General features: G+C 40.6%; 1 protein-coding gene across 1 annotated transcript in view; it reads left to right on the forward strand.

Moving 5' to 3' along the window:
• celsr3 (cadherin, EGF LAG seven-pass G-type receptor 3) overlaps positions 1 to 24,112 on the forward strand; it is a 94,208-nt gene that overhangs the window by 46,977 nt on the left and 23,119 nt on the right. Inside the window, exons 9-20 of the mRNA XM_076093448.1 lie at positions 350 to 513; positions 790 to 915; positions 1,890 to 2,059; positions 3,024 to 3,209; positions 4,973 to 5,083; positions 5,243 to 5,411; positions 15,451 to 15,592; positions 17,754 to 17,874; positions 19,385 to 19,568; positions 20,472 to 20,573; positions 20,668 to 20,762; positions 21,372 to 21,581. Of these exons, the coding sequence (XP_075949563.1) occupies positions 350 to 513; positions 790 to 915; positions 1,890 to 2,059; positions 3,024 to 3,209; positions 4,973 to 5,083; positions 5,243 to 5,411; positions 15,451 to 15,592; positions 17,754 to 17,874; positions 19,385 to 19,568; positions 20,472 to 20,573; positions 20,668 to 20,762; positions 21,372 to 21,581 (1,780 nt within the window). The remainder of the gene's footprint in view (positions 1 to 349; positions 514 to 789; positions 916 to 1,889; positions 2,060 to 3,023; positions 3,210 to 4,972; positions 5,084 to 5,242; positions 5,412 to 15,450; positions 15,593 to 17,753; positions 17,875 to 19,384; positions 19,569 to 20,471; positions 20,574 to 20,667; positions 20,763 to 21,371; positions 21,582 to 24,112) is intronic.

Genomic DNA, 24,112 nt, shown 5'->3' on the forward strand with positions numbered 1-24,112 from the left:
ACCGCCTCCCCTTTTCTTTCTCATCTTTTCAGTTTCTTTCATCCCCTGCTGTTCCCACTTTTACCCTCAACAACATCATTGTCATCTCATTTCTCCTCAACATCAACTGTTATTCTCTGATTCTCATTCCTTTTGTCATTTACCTCTGATGACACATTTAATCTCTGGTTTCTTTTTAATCCCTTTGCCTCGCCCTCTTTTCATGTTTCTTCCCCTCCTTACCCTCCCTTCTGTCGTCCCTCCCCTGCCGTCACCTCCATCCTTGAGGGATAATCCACCATTCCTTCCTTATTCCCCTTTCCTCTCCACTTTATTTACTCCTCTTCCTCTTTAATCTCTCCTCTCTCAGGTCTCTGGACCTGACTGGTCCATTGTTTCTGGGCGGAGTTCCCAACGTACCAGACAACTTCCCGTTTGGCGCCAGGGAGTTTATCGGCTGTATGAAGGAGCTGCACATTGACAACAAGCCGCTGGACTTGGCTGGATTTATCGCTAACAATGGAACTCTCCCCGGTCAGCACTGCTAAGCATGCCCCTCTAAAAAAGCACGAGCAATGACACATTCATAATGTCCACAAATGCCATCTGGCCCTTGTTTCATTTTTTAAATAAACGTATCCAAATCATTATAATTGAAGCATCTCGTCAGGCTAGCAGTTAACACAAAAGTGTAATTGTGTTGATTTATTTATTACAATGTTTTTGTTTTTAATACATTTGCTGACACATTATTGTGATTTATTTTTGGGAACTTGATCGCTTACGTATTGTCTCTGTTGCCCCTCATAGGCTGCAGCGCCAAGCTTCCCTTCTGTAAATCCAACCCCTGTCAGAACGGAGGAACCTGCAGGGTGAGCTGGGAGACTTTCTCCTGCGACTGTCCCCTCGGGTATGGAGGGAAGGACTGCAGCCACGGTGAGAGGCTACATGGGTTTATTTTCACTCATGTTGCATTTTAAACCAATGTCCACCAGCAACAGTGCCCAATTTGGTATAATTATCAATAACAAGTGAGAGATAATTGCCAGTTTCTGTCTGACCTTCAGTGGCCTTTATTTGTCAGCAGTAATTATACTAACGCCACATTAATTAGTGAGTAATTGACTGATGTTAAAATAAGGTTAAACCATTAAACTCGCCGCTTGGTATTTACCTTTCAGTAGTTTAGCTTCAGAAATGCTATGTCAACCATTCATTCAGTTTAATGCCTCAGTGTGCACTTCAGCTTTTGTTCTCTCTGTCCCAGGATTTATTCCTCATTTCGTGCTGAGCTATCACAGCTGTAGGCTTTTAGAGTATATGAGTGAAGTTAGTGTGTAAGTGAAATAGTTACTACACTTAGCATGGTTAGCTGAATATCTGGCTTTATTTCCTGTATAAGGTTGTATTTTTGTGATCTCAAATGTTCAAAGTTATGAGACTTATTTTGTGCCCTTCTTTCAATTTTTGGGCATTTTTATGCCTTGATTTTATAGTAGAGAGTAGACAGTCAGAGAGACAGGAAATGAGGGGGGAGAGAGATTTAGAATGCCACCTAACAAGCCAGCGGATATCCGAGCCAAGACTTGCTCCTCTGTGCGACGGTCAATTGTTTACAGTTCAATTAGCAATTTGAGGTACGAGAATGGAGTTTTTTGCTCTCCGGACTGTTTACCTGCATGCAGCCAAAGCCTACTTAAGCGTGATTGGGCAGTACTACTCGGTCCACAAACGGAACCAGATCGCTTCCAATACCAACGTCTTGTCCCGTTGCCTACTTTTACTGCACATGAATGCTTTATAGAGATTATTCAGTCTCGGGAACAGTGACATCCATCTTGAGGCTGTTCTGAGCATTCCAGTACTTTTCAACTTTTTATTCACCGTCTTCCTCTCACCCTCCTCGCCAGTGATGCCACACCCCCATCGCTTTCTGGGTAACAGCGCTCTCTGGTGGGACCTGAAGAACGACGTGACCATCTCGACGCCCTGGTACCTCGGCCTGGTGTTCAGGACCAGAGCGCGAGAGGGGACGCTGCTGCAGGCTCAGGCGGGCCAGTACACCAGTCTGCTATTCCAGGTGTGCACACACACACAAACACACACCACACACACACACACACACACACACACACTGACTGACTGTCGTCCATTTCCGTTACTGTCTGTACTAGAACGTATTTGAACATTGACATATATCCCTGAAATAATAACTGTGTTGGTTTCATTTTAATAAACGAGACCATGGCTGACATAATTGTTGACTTTCAAGTCACTCCAGGCTCAATGGAGTTTCAGAAAGCAAGACCACATTTCCCATAAACCTGTTTATTCCTGCAGCACAGGAGATTGTTGCCAGTACCTGTCTCTCTGTTTCTGGCTGGTGTTTTTTACTTTCTGGCTCTGCTTAAGAGGATACACATAACAGTGTTTCTTTTCCTTTTACCGTTGCCAAAAGCTCCAAAAGGTTTAGCTGCATTTATGCTAAAACACAAATGGCAGCGGCATCTTCCACTTTTGTCACATAAACAATTTGATATTGTGATTTAAATCAATGCTACTCATTTGAAGGCAACTCTCACCAGGCGGTACAGGATGTATAATGCTGCGTGGGCTGCTAAATGTGTTAGCAACGGTCACATTGATTATGGGAATTATACTTATGTCTCATGGTTATTGTGGCTCTATTTACTGTTTTGATACCACATTATCATCCTCTACATAAGACAACATGCTGAACAGCTGGTATAATCCCTGAAATTATGTGCAGTTTACATTTACTACATTTCTACATCCTGAGACAGTATTGAATTAGCAGCATCTTGGCAGGAGTGCAGCTAAGATGCTGGATTTCGATTTCACACTCACACACACACACACACACACACACACACACACACACACAGTCACCTCTCAGTCTCCTCTCACCTACCAAGCAGGTATTGTTTCAGTTAGTTTCTACACTCTTCGTCTTTTCCTCTTTTTTTCTGGTTTTTGACTTTGTGTGTGTGTGTGTGTGTGTGTGTGCGTGCGAATGCCCTCAGGTGATAAATGGTCAGTTGGTGTTCTCGGTGACCCGTGGTTCGACCAGACCGGTGCGTTTGCGGTTGGATCAGGTTCAGGTTGCAGATGGCCAGTGGCACGACCTCCAACTGGAGCTGCGAGACGTCCGCAGCGGCCGTGAGACGCGCTACGTCGCGACGCTGCGGCTCGACTTTGGACTCTATCAGGTAATGGACATGACGCAACCCTTGAAGGGAAGGTTTGCAGGACAGACTGAATGTTCCAACAACTAAGGAGGAATAGGTTTTTTTTAGCCTTAAAAAGTATTAAAACACTGTAAATGCTATTAGAAGTCTAATTTGCCCTGCAAGCACAGATTTAAATGAATAACAAGGTTTTCATCATATCTGCTTTACTAAATCAAAAAGACCTAATTTCCCATGACAATTAATTTTGTGGTGTCCTTTATTTTAGAACATCTATACGTAATGGATTCACAATCTTATTTGACTGTGTTTCAAATGTGGACTGCATTTTTCAGTCTAATAAATAGAGAACGCTAATTGGAATTGTGAAGCATTTAATATGAATGAAGATGAGAAATCCTTTTTAATATTCCCTAATCTAAAATATCTCCATATCATCCTCTCTTCCTGCTATGAGCCAATACAGTGCAGGAGATCACTGCCAAAGATATGATATCACTCCTAATCTTAAAATCAAAGCAGGAAAGATTATGTTTATGGCATTAAATAATTCCTTGGCATGGTTTTCAGAAATTTCCCCTAAACTAGTTGAAATAGGATGAAGCTTTGCAGTTGTCCACAATGTATCTGCACTCAGACGTCAACAGCCATTCTGGTGACTTTCCCCTGTCATATAAGTACACTTGTCACCCACTATGCACACACACACACACACACACACACACACACAAATGTTCACACAGCGGATTAATATGTCAAATTGTGCTCGACGCTGTCTGTTTGATCATGCGTACCTGTGTTTATCTGAGGGTTGTGCATATGTGACAGTAGCATGCACACAGAAAAGCAAACGCACTCTGTACTGTTGTCATCTTCGGCTTTGTTAACGCAAAGCGACATGTTCTGTTTTCATGTTGATTTGATTCTTAAATTATCTGCCAACGAATTCTGCCTTTCATCTTTTTTATTGTAGTTCACCAAGCTATTCTTCAAAGTGCATCAAGTGATACACCGAGTAAATGGTGCAGAAAACACTTTTAAATATGAAATTAATAAACATTGCCGCTGCCAATTAAACGGTAATTACCTTTGAGAGCTTTTGGCATGTGTGCAGCTATTATCAGCCAGATCTCACCCTCTATTTTAACGTCTTCCACCGCGGCAGGAACAGTAATAAATGGGCCTCATTGATTATTTTTTAATGGTTGTTGCCTGTCAACGTCACTTCACAACACTGTCTGTTTTATCAGCCGAGTATTGACCGGCACAACGGCTGCATGTTATTGTATTCTTTTATTTCATTAAGTCAATCATTCACTCTGCAGTTCCCCTCTCCTCCCTTCAACTGACATAAGCCTCATTAAAACACGACTACTCAGAGGTCTAGAGGTAAATGAAAATATAGAAGAATCATGACTTCCAGTTGGCGTTAAAAAAAAGAAAGTCGATAATGTTTTCTGTAAAGCTTTTTAATCTTTTTTCAGTTTACAATATTTTTTCTAGCTTACTGTATATACTTTTTATACTGTAAACTAATACAATGTGAATTTCTCATTGTATATTTTTTTATATTTTTCGACGATCTCTTTCCTTCTCTGTGACTCTTTTTTTTATCCATTTATTGACTGTCTTCATATTTTCATATCAGAAAGATAACACCTTGTAAGATAATGGTATTCAAATTGTAACTCATTGCTGAGTTTGCATACAGCTATTAATAATAATAATCTTTGCCCTTGCTCTCCCCTGATGTCTCTCTCTCTCTCTCTTTCTCTCCCCATTAGGGAACAGTGATAGTGGGAAATGAGATTCATGGTTTGAAGGTGAAACATCTGCATGTGGGAGGAGTGTTGGGCTCAGGAGAGGTTCAAAACGGGATAAAAGGATGCATACAGGTGAGGATGGATGAAGTGAATTGTTAATGTTGATTGATGGATGGGTGGGGAGAAGCTGGAAATATTGGTACATAAGAGATGGAAATTGTGCAAAGATATGAGTTTGAATGAGGCTGCCAATATTTCTCTCTGAACACTGACCTCTCTCTCTGTCAACAGGGCGTTCGGTTGGGTGTGCGGCCTGACTCCCCTCCCCTGCCTCGGCCCTCAAGATCTGTCAAAGTGGAGACCGGCTGTAACGTTGGCAACCCCTGCGTCTCGTCTCCTTGCCCCTCCCACAGCCGCTGTTCCGACCAATGGGAGCGGCACACCTGTGTCTGCGAACCTGGTGAGTGAACAGAGAGACGATGCTGGTGTTGTAGACAAGGTTGAAGATTGCTGTCCTTGAGGAAGCGGGCACAACATAAACACTGACAACTCCCAGACCGGACAACGCTGTAGTAGCGACCTGTCAATCACTAGGGAGCCCGAAAGCATATTCTGCTTTATGTTTTTTACTACTCTAAATAGAACCATAATTTACAAAAATGAACATCATGCTGTATTGAAGAAGACTTGCGACTAGCAATTGAGACCATAAACTGATGTTTACAATGTTTAGGTAATGAATCAAGGGAGGAGGACTTGTTTGTGCAACCAGAGCGGTTATCCCCTGCAGGCCATTAGAAAGAATAAAGGTTAAAGGCACTTGTGCATTGGCTTCACTTTTCAGACCCGGAGGTGCCGCCTGGTAATAATACAAGCAGCGAAGCTGGAGTTGGGAAAAAAATCACAACATTTCTAATAATAAATGAATGGTTTTGATGATTAATATGAAGGCTGAAAATGCTCATTCCATCAGAATCTCTTTTTATTATGAATTTAAGATTCATCATAGTTTTTAATTGGTTACAATTTGAAGAATATGGTTTGATCCACATTTTTCACAATATCTACTAACCAATTAATTGATTCATATAAAATCATGGGAATGACTGTGATCACAAAATGCTTTTAATGTTAACGACAGATATTTAAGGTTTGGAGCAACTGGCACGTTTGCTAATCTCTTTCATCTCATCGTGTTTTGACTTTGCCAATGAACACTTTAGATAAACTGGCCAAGTAGCACAGCCAAGAACGATTTTACACTGAAGTCATCCAGGGTACATTGTGCCCGTGCTCGCCTCTGTGCCGGGAAAATGGTTATAATAAGTGCACATTCTGGACATTGGATGTGAAAGAGAAGATGTGTGAGAGCAGAAGGTGAAAGAAGCCAGCTGACTTAGAAACACACAGAAAAATGGAATAATTATAATGCAGCCGTATCTGCGTAGGTGTGTGCCAATGCTCTAACTGGGTTAAACAGATATTTGGGAATGCATAATGAGTGCTCATCCACCTGAGACCGAGAGTAAGAGCCTGACTGCAGGCCAACTTCCCACATTTCCTTAGTCAGGTGAATATAATGAGGCAGAATTAATATGGAGGAGAAAAACCTGATTAAAAGAGAGGCAGAGAGTGGAGAAGTACAGGAAGAGAAGAAGGAAAATGTCTCTTATATAGAGAGAAGTGGTGAGAGGAAAGATAAAAAAGAGGCAGAGGAGGAACAGAGAAACTGAACATTAATGATTTATGAAGTTTAAGGGCGGGTGACAGAAATTGTGTAAAACAAACACCAAAAGTTTTGAGGCAAGAGGGAAAAAAAGAGAAGAAAGAGAGCGAGAGAAAGTCAAATCAAACAGCCTGAAAACACTGATGACACATTTGGGAATAGATCCACACACAGCTGGCACAAATGCACACGGAGACATGCAAACCATAGAACTGAGAGAAAACGCACATGACAGACCCACACACAGAAAGAAGAGGGAACGTGAAGGAGAGGTTGAAGGAGGGATATTTGATATTTGTTGGAAGCTTTACTGATAAACCAGCTGCAGTTCGGTTGGGCGGGTATTGATTAAACAGACTAGACCAACCGAGCAGAGATGATTAGAGGAGATTACTTACGTTCATGATTAAAGGAGAGACGAGTCAAAAGAGATTGAACAGCAAATTAAAAAGGCACAATATGCAACTCAACTGTCTACTACTTACTGTGTATTTCTACTCAGTTGTAGTACTACATTTACCTGACAGAGAAATGTTACTGGTTACGTTGCAGATTCAGATTTGGCTCACAAAATATAACAATTAAAATATGATTCATTATTTTTCATTGAACTATCCAGCATCATATTGGGATTGAAAGCTCCGTCTTGAACATAAATTAAGTAAATTCAAGTACATTTAGCTGATAATGCCTCTCTTCCACTATTCACCGAAAGTAAACATTTGATTGCAGTAATTTTACAATGCGGTATTAATAGTTTTTCTATTAATAGTTAATAGTTTTACTTCCGAAAAAAAGTTTTGAGTAGGCCCACTTCTTATACCACTGAAATACACTTCACGAATAAGGTATATTAGTCACTTGCTTTGACATGATACGATTATAAAGTAGAGCTTGGATTTAATTAACGTAGGTATTTTGCTGGTAGTAACGTTATTAGTGTTATAAGTTAGTAATAAGTCCTACAGGGACATAGAGTCTTACTCACAGGGGAAAAACACAGCCGCGTCGCGGCTTCCTCTCGGTCAGAAACGCTTGTGAAATACACTTTGGTTTAATTCTGTTTCCAGTTGGCTATATGTTCGTGTTGATTTCAGCGAAGTGAAGAGTCCGGTTGTAACATTAGAAAATCCAGAATCCAGAGCCCTGAAGCTCCGCTGCTAAACAGAGCACCAATCACTTGTTTCTTCAAAGTTTATTGATATTGAATGTGTTGTGTGTGTCCAAATTGCACCAAATTTGAGTTAAGAAAGAGAATTGGGGGAAAGTGTTATACTTCTTGGTTATTTTGTTTGGCCATGTGGACTCAAACCACCAAACTAAACGTGTCCTGCTGCCGCAGGCTGCTATCCCGGTGTCTGCCTCCAAATAATAGTAGAGAAATCTAAGGAAAGTTTTTCAAGAAAGAAAAGTTTGAAAATGAGAGCATGAGATTAAAGTGGAGTTGGGGGGGAGCGCAAGAACAATGAGTGAGAGAGTGTGTGTTTGGCGACGGATAAAGTTAGTTAAAGTGAGGAAGCCTCAGGCCTGACAACATGGGAGAGGAAGCAGAGCGGCGCTGCTATCCCTGTAGCATCCTGCACAGCCCGCGAGCTAATGCTAACACCTTGACTTATTAACACGGAGCGCACACGCAGAGAGGCTGCACTCACACACACACACACACACACATACAGCATATGCACAAACTTTATGAGGCATGCACTTATTTACTGTAAACACACACACACTCACTCACTCTCTCATTATCATTATCTTTCATCAGCACAATGAGCATTAAAAATGGAGACTGATAATTAAACAATGGATGCCGCTTCGAGACAAATCAAATCAAAGTTTAATAAGCAGAGAGAAAAAAATTAAATAGAGGTGCACTCTGAATAATTCTCTTTCATGTATGTGTGTGTGTGTGTGTGTGTGTGTGTGTGTGTGTGTGTGTGTGTGTGTGTGTGTGTGTGTGTGTGTGTGTGTGTGTGTGTATTTTGGCCTGGTGCTGAAATTAGCCCAGTGGCTCCCTCATACATCTGCTTTTTAGCACCTCTGATTTGTGCAATACAAACTCCTAGAAAACACACACACACACACACACACACACACACACACACACACACACGACATAGTCCTGCCCTCATGTTCGATTCAGAGTACGTATACATTATGTAAGCTTGTGTGTGTGTGTTTATGTATTGACGTGACAGTTGCTGCCAGTTGCTACAGGCTAATTCACTGTGGTGAAAAATGTATTATAATCGGATAAATTGCAGCCATGTTGATTTATGTCTGCTTGAGTTCCCTGAGCTGTTTAAAAACCAACTGGATCACATGTAGATAACATATGTTCAGGGTTTGACAACAGGAACTCTCATAACCGCTGCTTTAGTAATGAGCCATTTATCAATGTTTTCTGGTTTTGTTTAGGCGATAAAATTGTGATTTGAAAACAACAAATGCCAAATAGATATTGCTTCAGATGGAGTGTTTCAGAGGAGTGCGTTATATGAGGTTGTTGTTTTTGGGTGTGGTGAGCAGCTGCAGTATATTAAGACCCCCTGGGAGAAAGAGATTTATGAGTTTCACGCTGTATTTCCAGTTTTCCAACCTACAGTAGTTGCCAGATCCTCAAGGTGCTGAATCAGTTGTTCTCTGTGACGAATGACTCCTCACCTAGGAGTGTCATTTATTGATCAGGTTTGATATTAAAACCAAAAATGTACAGGTACTTGGCACTGTTGTTGTTGTCCTATATCAATGGTACATCTGAGATACAGTATAGTGAGTTTTTTCTAAATAATCTTAGTAATCTGCTATTGGAAGAAAGTTTTACCTTACCTATGATTATTCAGTGTATAGTTTCTTTCTTTGTTTTCCACTTAAACTCATTGGTCTCCTTGTGGATTTTCAAATTTTACTTTTTTTCATGTATGAGGTTTTAAGTTTTCTAGTCAAACCCACACATAGACATTGATATCTGAGATTTAAACACCAATATATCAACCTTTTATTTCAGTAATCCAACATACATTTATAGTACTGGTCTAAAACAAGTTTATCACAGTACTATACATTTCAAAACTGTCCTCTAGAAGGATGACAGCATCAGTCGTGTGACAATGCAAAGGAGGAAGTACGACACCGTTATTAGCGAGCGACAAAGTCAACGTAGGGAGGATGACGGGCTGGATTGATGGTTCCACAAAACATTTCACTTTTAACAAAGAAGGCTGATGTTCTTTTCCTTTTAACCGACAGTCAATGTTTTTTTAAAACATGGCCAGGGTTTGCCTACCTTTAACCACATATTGGTTACTCTACTATGATGACAAAGGTCTGCTAACCTTAACAAAGTGGTTATTTTAAACTCAAACCATGGTATTTCCTTACTTCACCAAGTCTGTTTAAATCCATTGTAAGATACATTGAAGTGGATCTTTATGTCTTGAGCCCTGCACTCGTTGGACAGTTCCTTCCACTGATTGTCAACTTAGATTCTGGGCAACGGTGGCTAAGTGGAGAGCAGGGCTGTCCTTCAATCAGAGGATCGACGGTTCAATCCCCGGCTCCGCTAGTCGCATGTCGATGATGTGTCCTTGAGCAAGACACTCGACCCCAAAATTGTAGCTGTGCCTACAGTGTAGAAATATGATAGAATCTGTATTGTAAGTTGCTTTGGGTAAAAGTGTCTGCTAAACGACTAATATTTACAAAGGTACTAAAATGGATTAATTGTATATGGTTCATCACTGTGAGCAACCACTAACACACAGAATCATGAATCATTGGACTCAATGTTCACTGGTATTTTTCTGTTTTCCCACCAACACATTTTTTATGGGATATTTCTGACACCTACGATCTTTCCACTGTCGGAGAGAAGACAGTCGGATACACAGAAGATGAATGGATGTTTCAGTGAACAGATGATTCGTGTTTCTTTTCCTGATTGTGGTGTTGAGGAGAAGTCAAGCTGATGTTGCGTACAATAAAGTGTCTAAAGCCAGATGTGAAGCTGTGAGCCACACTGGATGTGTGTACGGCTCCAGAGCCATAACTTTTCAAAGACGCTCCCGGACCCCAAAAACGTACATTCACACATATGATTTACAGCTCTTTGTTCTTACAGGCTCGAGCCTCTCTCTCTGTCTCTCACTCTCTCTCTCTCTGTCTCTCTCTCTCGCTCTTCCATATTGTTGTGACAAGGCCAGTGTCATTATAAACGTCTGAAAACAGCCAATGCTGTCGTTGCCTCTCTCTGTCAGTTGCCATGGTGAAAGTGTAAAGATGTATAGGGCCAATACAAGTTGATTAAGTGTGTGTGTGTGTGTGTGTGTGTGTGTGTGTGTGTGTGTGTGTGTGTGCGTGTGTGCGTGTGTGCGTGTGTGTTCAAGCAACAAAGCGACAGAAGTGGAGACCAAAACAGGAGAGGGAGAGTGGGGGATCATGAGCGAACAAATAAGAGACAGAACGCCACCACAGTTTGAGTGTGCGATCCTCTATTTGTTTGCGTAATAAAATGGAGGTAGTTCCACAAATAACGGAATAAGCTAGAGAGAGATATTTAAATAACAGGAGTGATTTGAAACCTTGTGTGTGTCTAAAGCTGCAGCCAAGGCCACAGGCTTGAAAAGCAGAGTCGCTTCTGTGAAAGCAGACGTCTCTCACACACACACACACACACACACACACACACACACACACACACACACACACACACACACACACACACACACGTCAGCTCCAGAGGGAGGAATGCGGACCCCAACAAGCTGAACACACACTTCAGTCACACTTCAGTGTATAGAGACGACCTTCTATTCAGTGCTGTTAAATTAAAAAGGCGCCCTGAAAGCAGAACTCCTTGCTGAAGGGGGGGAAGTGATTGTGTGAGAGGCAGAGATCTGTGTTGGAGAGAAAGTCGGAGGGATCAGTACGACGTTCTAGGCAAACCGTAATATCTTATTTTTTTTCTGCTTTGCACTTGACGGTTAGTATTAATATGAATATTAACATGAGTATTTAGTCTTGGGGTGGTTGAGAGGCTTTTAAAGGTTTGTATTTGGTCAGTCTCTGGAAGACAAACTCTGTCTGTATTTAAAGCACACAACCTTTGAATACAAACAATCAAAACAATAAATATCATTATTGATGTCTTATTATATCTTATATAGATACTAATATCAAAATGCATGTCAGAATATCTTGAATAAAATGTAATTTCCATGTACATATATTATCATGGGATTCCCAAATGATTTTAATTTGAAAGTAAAAGTCTTACCACACCTGATGCAACAAATACCTTCAGTCCTGAGATCTGAACTGCATCATAAGGATTCAGCTTCACTAAATGATTTATTTCATATTCAGTCCTTCAGCACCATTGTAAATGTGCTTTTATTGCTTTTATTGCTTTTAATTCCTTTCCAACATGAAAGTTGGGTCTTACGATGCGGCTAAGTCACATAATATTTTAATCCAGGTGCATTAAAGTCTAAATACAGCAATTATGTTCTTTTTAAATTAAAAGCAGGTCTGGGTGAGAGGCCTTCTTTATTCCTGCTAAATACACCCCGACGTGTGTGCGAAGCACTCATTGGATTAAAGAGGGGCTTTATGTGCCGGCCTGTGTTACCATAGAAGAGGCTGGTGTGTTTGTGCGGAGTGTTTTTGGATTGCATTGAAGTGTATGACGGCTGCACAGCCGCACACTGAAGTGTAGGCCTACTGCGGGAATTATTGTGTTGCTCGTTGTCGTAGCTCGTTGAAATGCTGTCTTTGCTTTCACTGGGGCAAATTGTTGTGCTGTTATGGCTGAGAGGTGCTTTTCAACTTTTTCCTCCAATGCCTTCACATTTTTCAAATGAGTTTCTCTTTGGCTCGAGCACCATGATGCGTCCTGCTTCACTCTCACAGTATTGTACACATTTATACCAGAAAATGTTTGGGCTTTTATGGAGAGGACTTATACTAAGACTACAACAAAAGACTATTTTTTGTGTTGATTTGTTGTTTAGCTTGTAAAATGTTTGAGAATGGTGAAAAATCTTTTTCATTTCTGTGACATCTTCAAATTGCTTTTTGTGTCCAACCGACAGTCCAAATATAGTCCAGATATATAAACATTCTGAGGATTTGAAACCAGGATATTTTTGCTACAGGTAGTATTGGTAAAATGATTTGTTTTAGGTGTATAGGCTTTAATTACCACTGAGCATTATACCTCTACCAGCTACTAACAGGCCACGACATACAGTATCTAAATGCCTCACAAGGAAAGGTCTCAGGCTTTACCTGCTGGAGTTGAGCTCAGTTAGCTTCCTGCTCATGCTTCACTCGTTCCCCACAGTGTCCACTCGACTGGCCCCGCTCCGGTCCTGCTCTCATTTTGGCGACTAAGCTGCACTGAGCTCTGTTTGTATCGGTTCAGTTAGGTTTTTAAATAGACACAGACAGAAACTAAACCAAAATCCTTCAGGGAATGAGGGTTGTGATGTATTTTCCATCACGGTTCCAGCTGAAAATTGCTAAATACAATCTGCTCCGCAAGGGCACCTGTATCATTCGTCCACATCTCTCGTCTCCAGCCTCATATTACGTTAGACCCACCCTCTTGAAACTGACAACCAATCTATGATAACAAATGACAAGAAGCCACTGAAACGCTTGATAAATGACATAAACAACTATTCGATATAAAGTTATAATTCATACTATTTTATAATAAGTAAATGTGCTGCTTGAGTTTACATTTTGTCTTTGACATTTTAGATATAAGAAAATATGAATAGATCACACTTAAACCATATTTGTGCTTCAAAAATCTGCGTCAACATTTCATGAATGGGTCTCGTTATATTCTGTCCAACCTCACCTTGTTATATAATTCATTCCTTTTACAGTCGACAAACACTAATTTCGTCCTCCTTGATCTCTGGTGAATCATTTTCTAATTCATCACTTAAAATAAATTGCAGTAGAAAAGCCTCTTTTTGCATAGTTCACCGTGATAAGTGCTATATTTGCTTAGTGCTGAAATTGTACTTGTTTGTGTTATTTGCAGCGGAAAGTGAACATGTTTTTTTAAATTACTTTTCTAGAGCGGTGGTGGTAATTTTCTTTCAGAGGCAGCATTACGTTGCCTTTCATTCTGAGTGAATGACAGCGTTGTAATGCACAGCTGTGGCTTGTTTTCCATTAGTTGGCCCAGTCGGAGTGAGTCGGAAAAGTGTTGTGCGTGACAATCGCCGTTTGATGTTTGAGATGTGTACCAGTGAACTGACGGGTTATTATTTCTGGTAGGTGGATGGGAAATAGAGGGACATTCTGCATATTTAGATTTCGATAGTTGCTGTGTTGTGCTCTCATTTCATGATTGTACATACAAGGGAGGTTTTGCGTGGACATCGTGAATGCCAGTGCCTCTGTCATATTTTCTGTGCCCAATTATTGTATGCGTTATTTCCAGTGGTAAAAGACTTGAATATCAATCTGATATTTAGGTCACGTAGTTAAAATTAACTCAAATGTTGTTACCGTAAAACCCTTTAAAACGTGGTTTCAAATCAAGTGTTTTAATAAGAGTTAAGTTTAAAAAATGTATGTTATTTGTTTTGTTTTTTTGTCCCAGGCATCTAAAGCATAATGTTCTGTTTAGGCAACTCAAAGCATTTGGTAAAGGTTACGGAAAGATTGTGGTTTTGGTGAAAAAGTTATTGCTGATTTGAGTCACAAGACATGACACTTTTCTAATATTTAACCAAAACCAACCTTTCACTAAACTTAAGTTCTTTTAGTAGCCTAAACCCAGCAACAAGATGAGAAATCGGGTCTCTAGTGTCAAAGTCCTGACATTTGTTCGTCCAACCATCTTCCCTACGACTTCTGTGCGTTTAAGTTATAAGAATGTCAAACTTCCTGGATAAAAATGATGTATATTGCCGGTGAACGTAATCCATGTAGATTACGATTACATTGGTAAAGTTCTATGTAAACATATTTTGTTGAAGACAGGATTGCGAGGTGGTGTTTGAATTTGACTTGTAGGGTGACAGTGGTTGTAAAATTTAGGATCGGTGCCTCCCTAAATGTATCAGTCTGATACTGTGCTCATGTTCTCGTACTCATAAAACTACTCTGATACAACCGCACCCTTAGTACCAATACGGCAACGCGACGTTAACCTCTCGTCAGTTAAGCCTCACAAGCCGCCCAGCTGCAACGATAACCCGATGCACACCCGTCCTGGAGACGCATTGTTGAGTGCATTGTTGTCGACATATTTGTATCAGAAAATCACATGTTGAATGTTTCTATGTCAGCAACAGCATTGTGTTGTCCATTTAATTTGTTAGAGTCAGAAAGTGAGGAACATCTGATGAAAATAACACATCATTTCAAAGTAATTGTTACAACTGTAATGGTATTATTAAGTACTCATAGAGAGACTCGGTATTGGCAAGTACTCAAATGTAAGTACTTGTACTTTGCTTCGGAGCATCTCTAATAAAATGAATCCTCGTTCTCTTTCGTGGTGGACATTTTCTTCAAAACGCACAGCACATATGGAATAATCGCACAAAACATTGTCTACAATGTGGAGACCATACCTTCGCACAGAAATCAGAGGGAAATGTCTCCCAGAAGACAGAATACAGTACACTCTTACCACCCCAAAGTCAAAGAAACCACATACGATAAGCCCCTGCTGCTCATACAAGACGGTCAACAGGTCCGTTGCTCCAACCACGACTAATGGGAAACTCTCTCTCTCCCTCAGGTTACTATGGGAGAGGCTGCACTGACGCTTGCCATCTGAATCCATGTGAAAACGAGGCGCAGTGCCACAGGAAGCCCAGCTCATCCCACGGATACAGCTGTGACTGTGGAGACAACAACTACGGGCAGTACTGCCAACACAGGTACACACACAATCGACTTAACATTTGAGCTCCAGTTTACCTGTGGGACGTCAACTGGGTCTAACATCTCTTGATGCTGCCTGTAAAACCAGCTAAACTCTGTTCCAGTGTGTGTGTGTGTGTGTGTGTGTGTGTGTGTGTGTGTGTGTGTGTGTGTGTGTGTCTTGGTAGCTTTAGTTCTGCCTTGTTGTCCCACATCTCCAGCGTTGCCTGTAATCCACAGGGGAATGAGTGTAGACTTAACGTAATAATGCACACACACACACACTAAGGTTATCCATGTGTGTGTAACACTGTGTGAAGCGAGCGTGACCCTGACCTCAACCCCATGCTCCCTTCCTTCCTGCCCGTGAAATCCACACATACTTACATACATTACATGTATCTCATGATCTGTCCTGTGTGTGTGCGTGTGTGTGTGTCTTCTTTGATCTAGTTGGTGTGTGTTTTAATAAAGACACACATAGTCCTATTGTCAGCTGCTGATGAAATATATGTCTACTCTCTTTTAATTTCCCCTGATGTCCCTCCCTCTCCCCCCCGCTGCTGTAATTTCTTTCTTCAAATAAGACACCAAATTTAGAAGTTTGGCTCATTAATAATCTTCCTCACTTTTTAAAATAAAAGTACCAAAAAAGTTTGTTTTTCATCATTGTCATTTTGTTTTTGTTTTTTTAACTCCTGGTCAGACAAAATATGTGCTTTTAAAACACCGGTGACCTCAATAATATAATGTCTACCAGTAACAATAAAAAGTAATCATTAGCTCCAGCCCTGCCCTGCCCAGGTGTCTAAAATGAGACCATGTGAGCTGTGATGATAAATAGTCTTAACTGACAATTTGAACCCATTTCATCAGAGCACAGTCAGCGCAGCTTCCTGTTAAGACGCAGCCTCTGTTTCTGTGCCGCTCCTTCCTCAGTTCCGATCAGACAGAGCGTTTGGCTCTCTGGGTGTGTTTGTGTTGCCATTGGAGTGCTTTTAAAAGCCAAGAATAGACAGCAGGGAGAGACGCTTCATTTGGAAAAGTCGGGAGATGTAACGAAAATAATCTCTGGAGAAATGCAGTCGATGCTAATATTCTATTAACATCGCTGATATCTGAATTACCTCTTCTAAACTCCCCGTAAGGAGCAATAAAGACACGCGCACGGGAATCTGCGCTGACTGTGAAAAGCGTTCGTCTCCTCAGTGACCCATTTGACACTGAGAACAGACGCAGAGCACATTATAGTAAATGAGATGTGAGCAAAGAGAAGAGCTGAGTGACGGTAAACCGGAGCCATAAAATCTGAGGTGTGTTTTAAGTTCAGCAGTTTAGAAAATGTTGGTTTTAAGGTGAATTATTAACTCAAGTTAATTTTTTGCTCAAACATCATTCTTCATATCTTCGATAGTAACGGTTACCGTATTTTCCGCACTATAAGGCGCACTTAAAAGCCTTTAATTTTCTCAAAAAACGACAGTGCGCCTTGTAATCCGGAGCGCCTTATATATGGATCAATTGGTTAATTGGTTGATCCATACTGGTTGTACACGGCGCTCTGTCAAAATGTTTCAGTACGACTGGTAAACTACAAAGCCGCACCGCGGTAAACACCGGTACTGTGCTTACTCCTAGTCCAACACCACTTGTGTGTATAAAGACCCCAAAATGGCACCTTTCAAGAGACACGCTTACGACGCTATTCTATTCTATGCGCTTTATAATCCGGTGCGCCCTATATATAAAAACAGTTCTAACATAGGCCATTCATTGAAGGTGCGCCTTATAATCCGGTGCGCTTTATAGTGCGGAAAATACGGTACTGTCTGTGACTCAGCATATGCTAAGTGCATATTCTTTTCACTCTTGTCTTGCTGGCCTCTCAAACTGCCTTGCTCTTATGATCTCTAGTTTCTGCCGGCATCTTTCACTATTAATATTTGATCAGTGTGATCCCTCTCCTCGCTTCCTCCCTCTCTCCTTTTCTCACTCACAGTATCTCTCTTTAATCTCTATGTTTCAAACTCATTAGTTAGTTTGTCCTTAGTTAGAAGTCAGAATGAAAGATGGTTCAAATTAAACGTTTTTGACACACTTTATTACTGTCTTTTTCCATACTGATTCTCCCTGCTTGTGTTACTGATTGTACCTGTTTGTTTGTGTGTGTGTGTGTAGGATTGATCACCAGTGTCCCAGGGGTTGGTGGGGATCTCCGACCTGTGGACCGTGTCACTGTGACACCAATAAAGGCTTCGACCCAGACTGTAACAAGACCAGCGGACACTGTCACTGCAAGGTAACCAGGAGACACGAACACACCCACACACACACATCGCACATTGCTAAAGTTGTAAAGTCTATAAAAATAAATGTTGTAATTTCAGCTGTAGATCATCAGATTTTTAGTTGTCTCGTATTTACTAGAGAGTTATTCGTCGTATTACAGAGCTGTTGGACAGTAGCTGTTCAAATCTCTATTGAATGATTACAGACCTGCTGTTAAGTTTTTTTTTTTTATATATATATATCATGATCACACTGAATACTGTTAGGATTAGAAGAACTTTGGTGGTGTAGCTCTACAGCTCACTTTGGCTTTGGTTTGGACACACAGTAATCATCTCACAGTCTGATGGTCTGACAGACTAAAGCCAGACATTCAAACTACATCAACCATGATACCATCATCATCCCCACATATTGATATTTCTGCCTTGTGTCAATGTGTGAGTGTGTTTATTGATGTGTTTGTGTGTTAATCTGATTTTTTGACCCTAATCTTTAATCTCTAATATTGCCTTTGAACAAAGTACTTAACCTCACGATGTCCTGTTCCCTTTGGCTCCTTGATCTTGATTTTCTGAAAAATTAAGCTTGAAATAAAAGCTTTTTTTCTGTTTTTCATTCTTACAATATAATCATGTTTTCATTTACACACACACAAATCTGCATTAGGTTTTACAGTGTTTCTATGTGTTAGATCGTAAAGCAACAGCAGATTACTTGTGAAATTCAACTTGAAATGCAACATAAAGCTGCTGCCGGCTGAGATAATAATGTGTTTGGTATTTACAAAGTTTCCTTAAAGAACCCCTCCAGACATGTTTGAAGACATATACAAATACTCAGAATAGTCTGGGCCTGATATGTTTTTCCCACAAAAATGTTCAATGAACTATTTGAATTGAAATGATATTGACCTTCTTCCTACAAAATCTAGAGTCAATGAATATCTAATTATTTTTCTATTCAGAATTTGAACTTTTGGACCACTATTGGCCTCCAAACTCCAAAAATGCTTTTAGGTGCACGCCTTAACTTTAAGGTCAACACTGAGAAACTTTTCCACCTCCAGCAAGTTTATCTGAAAACAAACACACATTCACACACATCATTCTGCACGGAGACGGTGAAACCTCAAAGTGAAGTTACAATGAGCGAACACGTTTTTTAATCAAGGGGGAATTAAAGAATTAAACGGTGGTTCAGCACCATCATCCTCTGGCAGCACCATCATTCTGTCTCCAAAATGCGGTGTTGAACATATATTGTCATGCAAGTTTAGCAAACGAAAGAATTCTGCTTTTCCTTTATCTCTTGTATTCATGTCTCTGTTTAAGCCGTATCCCCTCTTGTGTCATTGTATACATCTTACCCTAATGCATGTGGTGATATAATCGCTGACACTATTCTTGGCACTGTGACATTTTGCATGCGTCTGACTGAGTTTCGTCTGTGTGCCTAATAAGGCCTAATGAGTGTGTGTGTGTGTGTGTGTGTGTGTGTGTGTGTGTGTGTACGTTCAGGAGTTTCACTACCATCTGCGGGGCTCTGACACCTGCCTGCCATGTGACTGCTACCCGGTGGGTTCCTTCTCGCGGTCGTGTGACCCAGAGACAGGCCAGTGCCAGTGCCGGCCCGGCGTGATTGGTCGCCAGTGCAACATATGTGACAGCCCCTTCGCTGAGGTCACAAACTCAGGCTGTGATGGTGAGAATGCTTTTATTCTTTGTTTCAGACATTTTGATTTTAAAATGACTGTAATGTACACAACAGAGGGCGACATCGTTCATTAAGAAACAGTACATTGCCTCGTGGGAGGTGAGATTATTTGTTGAAACAACATTTCGTTTTTTGGCTCAGGGACTGAAACATTTGTGAAATTACTATTTCCACCAACTACTTTATTTTAATGGATAAAAACATGTCGCTATCTCGCAGCGCCTTTGTGGGTCATTGATAAAAGAACCAAATGATTGACAATATTTGAACAATAGTTTGCAAAGATGGATTTAATATTAACACCTTGTCTGTGTTGGTCTCCAACAATAGACCACATCATTTGTTACCTTCTTTAGTCGAATTGTCCCTTTGCCAGTGGTACAAAAAACTGTGTCGTGTGTAATTTAAGGACAATGTATAATTTTCAAGACGGCTTTCAAACCAGTAAATTATCCATAGATACAAACAGACATGAAAGGAAATAAAGATGCAATACTGAACTTCCACCATTATTAATCATAACTGTGTAATCATAGGATTTCGGTTTCTTCTTTTGTTCTGTCTTTCAAAATTGGCATGTTTGTCGAACAAACCTGTCCGAGCATACAATAACAAAGAAACTCTTAATTATATTCATCTTCATCTTCCAGTTAATTCGATGTATCCTTTTCTTCTCTTCGGTGGAGCTTTGTCACTTTCCACTTTCCATTTTGCAATTATCTCCTTTCTGCTATTTTATTCTCTCACTTTCCTTTTCATTCACTTCTCTGCGTGTGTCAAGTCAAAAGAAAAACATTTCCACATTATTAGTGACTTTTTGTTATGTTTTTAATTTAAAAAAGTTCATCAAATGATAAGGATGATTTTAAATAAGGTTCTTCCTCTCTGCAGTCATTTATGACGGATGTCCCAAGACCATCACTCAGGGGATCTGGTGGCCTCGGACCAAGTTCAACCTTCCTGCAGCAGTGCCCTGTCCCAAAGGCTCTGTCGGTCCGTACACACTCAGACACATTGGCATGATTCATTTATATATATATATACGCCACGTCCTTGAGAAACATCTTCCTGTTTCTCCTCCTCGCAGGTGCCGCCATCAGACACTGTGATGCGGAGAGAGGGTGGCTGGAGCCAGACCTTTACAACTGCACCTCACCTCCATTTGTGGAGCTCAATGCTGCTGTACGTAGAGTAATACCACTAATACCTTTAAATACATGTCTCCACGGGTCCCAAAAACTTACCTCGAAAAGTGCTGAATCCAGGCCAAATCTAAGATGCGCCCTTGCTGATGAAGGCTTTCACTTTGTTCGAACGATTGCGTCTGTTACCTTCTGTAACAGTTTCCAGTTTAAAACTGTGCTGAAAGCCCTCTGTTGTTTGGATCTCAACTTATAAATTCAAAACTCCCTCCTTGCAGGAGTCTGATGTCTCTCTTTTTTTTTTTTAGAACAATGGGATTTCATTGTATTTTGTGGCATCAATGCACAGAAGGTTGTGGACCCATTAAACTTGTCGTAGTCCTCGTGTTTAAAAAATTCAAAAAGGTTCGGTAGGACATAATACCCTAATTCCAACAAAGTACTTGCAAGTAAATAAGTAAATGCAGATATTTTATATGTGTAAGCAAGTTTTAATGAACTACAGATCCAATACAATACCTCATACAGACATGCTGTAGTGTTGCTGTACTTATTAAAATTGTAATATTAAATTCCAGTAATTCTAAAATACATGGTAAAAAGTTGATAGCTTAACTTTTTCATGTTTTATCGCTGTCTCCATATTTAGCTTGATTCTCTGGAGCGTAATGAGACCGAACTGAACACCATCATGGAGAAGAAACTTGCCCACCAGCTCCGTGACATCACAGAGGCAACCGACCGACTCTACGGCAACGACTTGCAGATCGCCGAGCGGCTGCTGTCCCGCCTCCTGACCTTCGAGAACCAACAGAGCGGCTTCGGACTCACCGCTACTCAGGATGCACATTTCAATGAGGTAAAGTGAAGTTATATTAGTAAGTAGTAAGAGGTCATGTATCTGCAGGTTGTGAGAGGTTGTTTGAAAGACAGACAAGATAGTGAAGTGTAAAGCCAATAATCAGTTTGTGCTGTCGATTTTAACGTGTGAAAATCGAAACGCTGCCACTGTACCTGCTCTGTTTTGAACAGACTTCATCTACATTTTTTACCAAGAAACGTGTAGCCAACAAGCTGATCAACATTTTTGGAATAGTACTTTATGGAGATAATCTCCAAATGAATCACAAATGATTTGTTAATATGACATTTAACTTATTTTAAGAACCAAAACAGATTTCCACTCTACAGTATATTACTGCCACCAGTAACCACAAATATGCAGAATAAACAGCAGCTGTTATTTAGAACAGTAGATGTGACGGATATAGTGAACCTTCATGAGGTACAGACCCGGTGACGAGATGTCTTTTCTCTGAAATGGGAGGTAATGTTGCTATGGCGATGCAGTGACAGTAACAAGTCATCTCCCGAATTTAACTGAGTCTCGTCTTACCTGATACGAGTGCTTCAGCTGAAGATGCAGGAGCTGAGACAGAATCATTTTAGCTTGCTGGCGTTTTGACATAAAGGCGCTAACAGACATCTCCATATCATTTAGATATGAATATTTAGCTTACACACGTTAGCCAACATGTTTGGCTGACGATAAATCAGTCGTCCCATACATCATAAAGTAAAACCCCTCTCTTAGCTTTAAACTACTTTTTTCAATTTACTGGCTCATGTGTCAGTAATTGACAAATTGCATGTCACTATGGAAACAGTTGTGCGGAATTGACATGCTGACGACAGTGTATTTATTTTCATTCATGGAGAGAATTTGAATATCCTATCTTGGTCAGAAAAGAAGCATCCGCACGCACACAAATCTGTGCAAAAATCTCTCTGCTTTTGGTCAGAGACCTTCTTCAAGTCAAGAACAGGAAGCAAGTGAATGCAGCAGCACAAAGGGTTAAAGGAACATCACTCGATTAGCCTTCAGGCAGAGCACTCGCATGAATCACTTGATGTGGCTACACATTAGGGGTATTGTAGTCTTGGGTATGAAGGACTACAAGTTAGAGACACCGTGTATGAAGCAGCGGTCGACGGTGGACCTTTTAGATATTTTTTAATGTTCTTGTTAATCAGTGTGCCATATAAACACTGAAGTTTAATTATGACACAAAATCAAAGTCGAACTGCCAATGGTTGCGAAAGAAGTCATTTGGCGTGAGGATGAGATGGCACCTCAACATTTCCCAAATACTTTTTGCCAGTCTGCCATTGGTTAAGGTGCCACACATGCCTAAGGTTGCCTAACCCCTGGTCTGTAGAGACAGTCAGGAAAAACTAAGCACGGTGAATATGCGAAATTCACAATATATGCAAGATATAATATGCAACAACAGAGATAAATTCCAAGTAAATATCAGCCATCATCAAACATAGAACATATATCATCTATTATAGTTTATTCACAGCAAAACACTCATGTTGAAAGACTCATTAACACCCAGTGTGTGCAGTGTTCTCTAATATCAATATTGGTTAAATTGAATTAGTCCCACTTTAGTTCCTGTCATTCAAGCACACATTGATACACGTTGCTACACTACACAGGATGGATATATTCTTACACCTCTAGCAGCTAGTATTAGAAGCAGCAGTAACAGTGATGAGATCCAGCTCGTTTATGCAGCCGGGAGGTGATTCATTGAGAAGGGGGCCATGGTGGGCAGTTAGAAAGCAGTATTTTGTCTCTTACATTTTGCTACAGTTGACCCGGGGAAGCATTTCATAATTTATGATAGCAGGGAGAATTTAGCCACCTGATGAGAACTGTAGCAGAAGTAGCCCCACCCTGAGATCATTCATGCTGCCATTACAACTAAGAACAGTTGCTATAGAAACTGAGTGAGTGAGGCTGTAGCATAGTGAGAATCAAACAATGTATTTTTGTAATTATATCAAAACATATAAGATTTTATTAATGCATACTCCATTTGTTTTCTTTCCAAAACACAAAGACTGAAAGGTATTGTTTTGCATTGATGGGGTCGGTGACCTTCACTGTGTTTCTCTGAGGAGTAAGAACTCCTTCTGCTTCATGCAGGAGGTGTAGCCGTCGCATCATATCTTGTACTGCTGTACATTCAGTGGGTAAAAGGTAGAAGAGTGTATCTTTTCCCTCTGAGGTGAACGATAACATAAAAAGCACTCACCTTTATCTGGTTCAATACACACTTGTTGCACACGCTGAATTCCCACATACACACTTTGTGACACTGTGAACCAAAGCGGAAGGATGCCGTCCTGTACCAGTGTTTCTTTACTCGTCTTACAGCACCCGTCAGGGGCCGACTCGTTAATCATAACATCCAATAAGAAGAAATAGTCCCACAGGATTAGAGTCCGTGTGCTCTGTGCACACAAAGCACACTGACTGAACAACCAATGTTGAATTGGTTTATGTCTTATAAGTCCTTCATTGCCAATGTCAAATGA

Source organism: Anarhichas minor, unplaced genomic scaffold (assembly GCF_050575085.1).
Source record: "Anarhichas minor isolate MPS153535 unplaced genomic scaffold, ASM5057508v1 ptg000003l, whole genome shotgun sequence".
NCBI classification, from domain to species: domain Eukaryota; kingdom Metazoa; phylum Chordata; class Actinopteri; order Perciformes; family Anarhichadidae; genus Anarhichas; species Anarhichas minor.